General features: G+C 60.7%; 1 protein-coding gene across 1 annotated transcript in view; it reads left to right on the top strand.

Moving 5' to 3' along the window:
- The window catches only part of KIFC3 (kinesin family member C3), a 31,064-nt gene that overhangs the window by 9,285 nt on the left and 13,794 nt on the right, over positions 1-7,985 (top strand). Inside the window, exon 4 of the mRNA XM_015558797.1 lies at positions 2,493-2,695. Within this exon, the coding sequence (XP_015414283.1) occupies positions 2,493-2,695 (203 nt within the window). The remainder of the gene's footprint in view (positions 1-2,492; positions 2,696-7,985) is intronic.

Genomic DNA, 7,985 nt, shown 5'->3' with positions numbered 1-7,985 from the left:
TCCTCCCTGCCGCCCTGGCTGGTTTGCGTCCGGACTTGCCTCGCGGTGGAAGCACCTAATCCGCCCTCTGAGTCCGTGCCAGGGCCGCGCTCGCCCGTCTGTCTGGGCGGGCGCTCTGGCGTTGGGCGGCAGGTGTGGGGTCTGGCCGAGGTCTGGGCAGCCGGCCTTGGGGACGGGGGCACCGTCCAGCCGATCAGGTGATGCTGAGAAGGGAGAGGCCAGTTCTAGTCACGAGGGAGGCCTGACTTCTGTCAACAGGGCCAGGGTGGGGCCTGCGTGTCCCTGAGCCGAGTGCCTGAGGGGCAGCGCCCACGGACACGCCAAGCGGCGTGCACCTCCTCCGTGTAAGGGCTGTTCATAGCGTGTCCCCTGATCGCCCACCGTCCCTTAGCTCCTTCAAGGGCCTTTCTCCCCCAGCAAGCACTCCCCAGGCCCCTCCCAGCTCCCTGGGCACACGGCACAGGGTGCACCCCAGCAGGCGTGGGCTCTGGGGGTCTCCCAGAACTTTCTGGGAAACGAGCAGCGTCCTGGACAAGGAGGCTCTCCCATGTGCTGTGGGCACCACCCACTCACACCCGGGCATCCCTCCTGGTGTCCAGGCCCATTGTCCCCATTTTATTTTTTAATATTTTTATTGATCTCAGAGAGGAAAGGAGAGAGAGATTGAAGCATCAGTGACGAGAGAGAATCATTGATGGGCTGCCTCCTGTACACCCCACACTGGGGATCAAGCCCACAACCCGGGCATGTGCCCTGACCGGGAATCGAACCGTGACCTCCTGGTTCATAGGTCGATGCCCAACCACTGAGCCACCCCAACTGGGCTGTTGTTTCCATTTCACAAACGAAGACCCTGAGGGGCCTCTCCCACTGGAGCCTGGCACCCCTCCTACCCTATAGCAGCCTGCAAAGGGCTGAGGGCCATGCCGGGCCCATGCTGCCCGTGGCCGCCCGTGTGCGGGCTGCAAGCGTCCCTCTGAGCTCACTCTCTCCAGAACAGAGAGCAGAAGCTGGGCCGACAGTCTGCGACATGCAGGCAGTGTCACGTGCAGGCCATATGGCCGGGCCACTAGCCAGCCAGGGCCCCTCCTGCCCCAGCTCTTGAGTCGAAGTCGTCCCAAGGGGCTGTGAGGGAGGGAAAAGCTGGCCCCCGTGTACTTTGCCTCATGAGAGTGGGAGCAGGGACTTCTCACTCTCTACACCCCCCCCGGCCCCGCCCCCCCCAGAAGGCGGGGAGTGCGCTGAGCCGATCTGCCCAGCCAGGACCTGCTCCCTCCACACTCCCACTCCAGCCCGGGCTTGTCCGCAGTCGCCTCTGTGGGTCAGAGCTGCCAGCCGGCCAGGCCGGGCTGTGCGACTCCAGGAGCAGGTGGCTGCATTCACAGCCTCTGGGACCCCCAGTCCCGCCCACAGGGCTGCGGCTCTGGGGACCTCCTGTGGGGGAGCCCAGAAGCCCTGGGCTCTGAGGTCAAGCGGAAGGTCGCGGCCAGTGGGTGCTGCTCCTCCCCTTTCTTCCCGGCCACTTCGTTCTCGGACTCCTCCTTCTGGCTCTGGGGGCTTTGGCCAGGGCCCAGATTGGGCTGCTGGAGAGAAGAGGCAAGTCCCCCGTCCTCGCCCCGCTCCTCCGCCCTCTCCCTTCTCCCGAGCTCCGTGCCAGCTCCCGGCCTGCAGAACTCACAGCCCTCGAATCAAGCTCTGGCAAGCCTCCTGGTCACAGGCCCCTTTCCGTGTCTTTGTCCTTACACCCATCTGTCTGTCTCTCTCCTGCTCCTGGAGGCAGGACAGTGGGAGGCTGTGGCAGGAGGAGGACTCAGGAGTCAGCCCACCCCGTACTAACAAGTGCTCCCACCCCTGCGGTCCCTGCGGTCAATCCCGCCCAGGGCAGGTGTCCGCCCCCGAGCGGCCCGTCTGTGTTCCTGTTCACGTGCCATGTCTGTCTGTCTCTGCGTCCCCGTCTGTCTGTTCCTGGCACCTGCACACCTTGCCCTGTCCTCCCTCTCTGTGTGCTGGTGCCCACTCCCTGCGGAGGGAGCCCCCACTCAATTTCACTCTGGAGCGGGTTTGGGGTTTAAAAAGGAAAGCATGCTCCTCTCAGAAGAGTGTTTTACGGGGAGGCAACCCGGCTCCTTCCCAGCTGCTACCAGAGAAGTTGCAGCTCTTTCTCAGCTGCCATGACTGGCCGGTGGGCCATGGAGAAGGTGTCACCCCCCAGACCTAGAACCCATGCTTTGAAGGGAGTGTTCAGTGAAAGTTGCTTTCCTGAGTCCCGATGCAGGCAGGTCCGTCCCCCGGAAGCTGCCCGCTGAAGTCCCGCAGCTGTCCCACACTGCTGCCCAGGCCTCTCCCTGCCCCATCCCCTCCGCTAGCATTCCCCCCTGTCCCCGATGATGGTGCGATGGTGCAATGGTGCAGTCGCCCTGCCAGGACGGCCCCTCTCCTCGGCCAGGGTGGGCCTCTGCTGCCCTGCTGATCGGCCGCTACTTTGCTCATAGGTGGGCGTCTCTTTGGCCGCGGGAGGTGCTCGAGCCTGTCGGGGCCGCCGGGTGCGGCCCCCACGGTGCATAGGATGGTGGAGGCCATGGCCCAGCTGCAGGAGGACAAAGCCCAGCTGCAGGAGGAGCTGGCGGCCCTGCGGGAGAGGCTGGCCCTCCGAGACAGTGACCAGCAAGCCACCTCCACCCAGCTGCAGAACCAGGTACCTGGGGAGGAGGGGACGGGCAGAGGCCGCTGCCCACCGCGGAGCAGGTCGGAGGACATCACCCCGGTCACCTGGAGCCCTCCAGGCCACCGGCCTGATGGACACCTGGGGCTCCTCTCCTGGCTCGAGAGTGTACGAGCGGGCGAGGTGGCGAGAGTCAGAGGCCTGGCCGTTCTCGTGCCCATTCCTCCCGGTCCCTGGGGCCCGGACCTGCCTCCCCAGGGTGACGGGCAGCACGTGCAGACGTGAGAGCAGCAGGGAGGCTTCCCACCCCGAGTCCACCCCATCTGCTGGGCAGCCCGAGTGGACACAAGTCATTCAGTGGTCACCCCCCGGGAACACCAGCAGGAAAGGGGAGGCCGGTGTGAGTGCACGTGGAGGAGGGAGCTCTCAAACCGCTGGAGGTCAGGGGGAGCCACAGGTTTAGGCTGTGAGCATTGTTTTCTTCGTTCGAAGGCCAGGGGGACACTCGGGGACTCTCAGCTCGCGAGCTGCATGCCCGGTGGGGCCGATCACCAGCCCCCCTCTGCGTGCCTGGCTGCTTTCTTGTCTTCTTCCCCACGCATGGGCGCCCAGGCCCCTCCGCTTGGGCTCCGCTCCCCACTCCCACTGTCCTGTCTGTGTCCCGTGCCTGTGTCTGTGTCTGACCCTCCCCACTTGCCCACGGTCCCCACTGTCTGCCCCTCCCCGGCATCGGATCTGGGCCTGTTCTGTGGAAAGCCCTGCCTTTGGGTGAAGCGAGTTCTTTCTCTGTGGTCCCCCAGCACGTGGCCCTTCCCTTGACGGAGCATCATGAATGCCGTGGCTTGCCCTCAGTTTTTGGGGCGGTGGATTCTTTTCATGCCGGTTTTAAAGGTGGCATTTTCCCCAGCCTTCAGGTGTGTCCTGCTCTCAAGAACTATCTGTCCCGACCACTCTCAGCCCCTTGCTGGGTTGGGCACCCTCCTTGGGGCATCCCTGGTGCCCGGGTCTCCCTCTTACATGCTGACCCCATTGTGTGCTGCCTCTGGGCCCGTCTGCCCTGCGAAGAGGGGTTCCCCAAAGGCAGGCTGTGCCGTGGCAGCTTTGTATGCTGCTGGCTCCTGCGGTGCCCACCTGCCTTCCTCCCAGATGTCTGCTGGGTGCCCAGTATGTACAGGCACCGAGCTGAGTCCTGGAGATGCCCAGGGAGACAGACACGTCCTGGCCTGTGGGGGCTACAGGCTCACGGAGGACGGACATTGGTTACACGCACCCATGTCAAGTGGGAAGAGTAACAAGGGCTCCAAGGGTGGGCACACGTGGGGCATCAGGGCTTGGTCTGGGAGGTCAGGGGTGGCTTCCTTGAGAAAGTGACACTCAGTTGAGGCGGGGCCCAGAGCAGAGGAAATGTGTTCTGAGCCGAGTGAGCAGGTCAGTCAGTGCAAAGGGACTGTGGTACCCACTGGGGGATGGTTCCAGACCTCCCCTCCCCCCATCCCTCAGGGATGCCCAAATCCTCAGATGCTCAAGTCCCTGATATAAAATGGCTTAGTATTTGCACATAACCGACATACTTCCTCTCATATACTTGAAATCATCTCTAGATTAATTATAATACCTAATACAAATGCTGTGTAAATAGTTGTTATACTATATTATTTAGAGATAGACTTTCTGGAGTTTTTTTTCCAATTAAAAATATTTTTTAAAATGTATATATTTTTTTATATCAGAGAGAGGAAGGGAGAGGGAGAGAGAGAGAGAGAGAAACATCAATGATGAGAATCATGGATCGGCTGCCTCCTGCACACCCCCTACTAGGGATCGAGCCCGCAACCCAGGCATGTGCCCTGACCCAAATCGAATAGTGACCTCCTGGTTCCTAGGTCGATGCTCAACCACCGAGCAGCACCGGCCGGGCTTTTCCCAGTATTTTTGATCTGAGGTTGGTTGATGTGAGGATGTGGAACCGGAGGACCCAGAGGGCTGACAGGATGAAGGCGGAACCGAGACCCGAGTAGCTGGCACGGGGCATGGGCACTGCTCTCGGGGCTCTGTGGCTGGTGCAGGAGCCCATAGCACACACATCTGGCCCACAGCCCCCGAAAGCTCTCAGCAGCCCTTCCCTGATCGTCCCCAGTGTAGACGGCCCAGGCCCTTCACTTCTCAAACACGTGTGTTGTTTCTAAAGAGCGTTTACGGAGACAGAATCACCATGAAATCCGCCCCTTTTTAGGTGGACAGCTAATGGTCTGAAGTATGTGAAGGTGGTGAGGCAACACCACCACCCTCTAATTGCAGAACATCTGCATCACCCCGAAAAGGCCTATTAAGTTACCACCCCTCCCCCCAGCTCCTGGCAGCCGCCCATCTGCTTTCTGTTTTATGGATTTGCCTGTTTGGGGAACATTTCATGTAAATGAAATCATAATAATAGTGGCCTTTTGTGACTTTCAGCAAATTTTTTTTCCCCAAACGTTTTCCCCCCCTTAATTAGCAAAATCTACTTACTTTTTAGAGGGGAGGTTGAAGGGGAGGCATCACAGCTTTTTCTGTGTCTCCCAGCCCCAGCCCTGCACGCACTCTGGGCCTCACCCTTGACTCCCCACCACCCTCCCTACCAGCCTCCCCACCCCCGCTCCTCTGGGACCTTTGGAGAAATCGGAATTCTGATTGGTGCCTGGTCTTTGCTCACTTTGGTTTATCCTCAGGCATTCTTTTTTTTAAAAAAAATATGTTTTTATTGATTTCAGAGAGGAAGGGAGAGGGAGAGAGAGAGATAGAAACATCAGTGATGAGAGAGAATCATGGATCGGCTGCCTCCTGCACGCCCCACACTGGGGATCGGGCCTGCGATCCAGGCTTATGCCCTGACCGGGAATCAAACAGTGACCTCGTGGTTCATAGGTTGACATTCAGCCACTGAGCCACACCAGCCGGGCTGTCCTCAGACATCCTGTCAGCTGTTTTCTGCTCATTTCTCAGTGGCTGCAACCTCAAGCTCCAGTCTCTGAGCCTCTCTCAGGGTCCTGCCCTGTGGAGCTGGGGCCAACCCTGTGGGCCCGGAGCTGGGTTCGAATCCCGATGGTGGCCCTCCTCATGAGCTGTGTGACCTTGGGCTAGTTAACCACCACACTGCAACTCGGTTTCCCCGTCTGTACAGCGGACATGATACCAGGACCCGGTGACACGGTCCAGGGCTATGGGTGCTCCACCCCCAACCAGGGAGGAGTCTGGGTTTGGAGCCGGAGCAGGATCCTGGTCCGGCTCTGACACGTGCTGGCTGTGCGGCCACAGGAGGTCACTTCCTGGCTGAGCCTGCATTTCCAGGGTCGACACAGGCTGAGAAGGGTGGCTTCGCGGCGATTGAGCAGAGCAGTCGTGAATCTGGACGGGAAAATGGATGGTAAACTGTAAAGCGCGGTGCCCTCTGAGGGTCCCTCCTGCGCGCGCTGGTCTGTCAGCCTCCCTGTGGTTGGACACACGGTGACCTTCCTGGTCTTCTACATGTTGACCCTCCAAGGAAAGCCCGCCATGGGGTCCTCTCCACCTCGTCCCCTTGGCGCCTGGCTCCCAGCCTCGCCGTCTGAGTGTGGCTGCTTTCCCCGTGTGGCTCTTCCTGAAAGGCAGGCAGTGTTAAGCGTGGTTGAAGGAGTATGTGGCCCTGGCCGGTGTTGTTCAGTGGTGAGAGCAAGGGGTGGGCAAACTTTTTGACTCGAGGGCCACAATGGGTTCTTAAACTGGACCAGAGGGCCGGAACAAAAGCATGGATGGAGTGTTTGTGTGAACTAATATAAATTCAAAGTAAACATCATTACATAAAAGGGTACGGTCTTTTTTTTTTTTATTTTTATTTTTTTTATTTTTTTTTATTTTTATTCATTTCAAATGGGCCAGATCTGGCCCGTGGGCCGAAGTTTGCCCACGGCTCCGTTAGGGGCACTCAGGCAGGAGGGCAGGGTAGTGTCTGTACTGGAACCTGGCCCCTCGGACCGGGGGGTCCACGCTTCCCACCGCCCCTCCGTGGCAGAAGGACTTGGATGCAGAAACGTGGCAGTGGAGGCAGGGCCAGATGGACAGGCCAGGGCTGGTCAGAGGTCACGGAGTCAGGAGTCAGGTCTCCTGGGAGAGGGAGCATGTTGGGGGGCAGTGTGGGGTTCTCTCTGGGGCTGCCTCTCTAGCCTCTGGGCTGGTTCCCTGAGGCCCAGTGGCTCCCCAGGCCCTCTGGCCTCCCCAGCTTAGTAACGCCCCTCCTGGCCCCTGGAGAGCCTTCCTTTCCTTAGGAGGCAGCTGAGGCCGGGCCGCATGGCAGGAGGTGAGCAGCAGGCTGTCGGCGGTGTTGATGGGGGGCAGCTGAGAAAACAGACCTGCACAGGGCAGCCTGCCCTCTGGGCAGCCCCTTCCGCCAGGAGATATAACTGTCAGGCCCCAGCTCCCTGCAACCCCAAGGCTCCTCGGCACCAGGCCCGTGACTCAGTTTCTCTGGCTGACACCTGTGCGGTCCATGCCCAGCCTGGTCCCTTCCTCCATCCTGGGGCTGACACCGAGCTGGCCTGGAGCCCCACAGCCGCCTGTCGGGCGCCTGCCTCGTCCTGCGGCTCTGCACTTGGAGTGTGCTGGCTGCCGGTGCGGATGCTTGGAGTGGCTGTGGGGACCTCTGTGTGCCGGGCACCTGCTGGGCCTGGGGCTGGTGAGGAGCAATAGAGAAGGCCACTCCCTCTTCGTAGGGACGCAGAGCCATGGTGGGTGCACAAAGGGGGTGCCTCAGGGGCTCCTCCTGGGGAGTCCCTCCTCTCTGGTGAGGTTCACCCTCAGCCCCCCCACTCTCTGCTCTCACTGCTCTGAGCCTGCTGGCGTCTCCCATCTGAGGTCCTCTGGCTGCCTCTGTCTCTCTTTTTGCTCATTGTTTTCCTGACTCAGGGACTCCTGCCCCCCCCCCCCCAAGCCTTCCCAAAGCAGATCCCTCTGGGCAGCTTATTTCCCAGCCCCCACAGGCGCTTGCCTGCCGGGTGCTGTCTCCCACACCATGGATGGTGTGCGCCTGACCAGCCACCCCCGCCCCACCATGTGGAGCTGTGTCCCCTGCTGCCCTAGATAAACCAGGAGGTGACCGAGTGTCTGACACTCTGACCAGAGGAGTCACTTACAGCCCCTCCCTCAACCCCCCACCCAGCTCTCGGCCCCCTTTGTAGGCACCTCCGTTTGGGGCGCCCCTCAGAGTTCTAGGCAGAGCCCAGAGCACCCCGGGTTCCGATTGTGATGCAAGAAGGAGACTGGAGCCTGGCTGCTGGCAGGTGGCGGGGGGCATCCTGCCCCCCCCCCCCAC

This window comes from Myotis davidii, unplaced genomic scaffold (genome assembly GCF_000327345.1).
Source record: "Myotis davidii unplaced genomic scaffold, ASM32734v1 scaffold590, whole genome shotgun sequence".
NCBI classification, from domain to species: domain Eukaryota; kingdom Metazoa; phylum Chordata; class Mammalia; order Chiroptera; family Vespertilionidae; genus Myotis; species Myotis davidii.
Note: the sequence above shows the minus strand (reverse complement) of the source record. Positions and strands in the feature narration are given on the sequence as shown.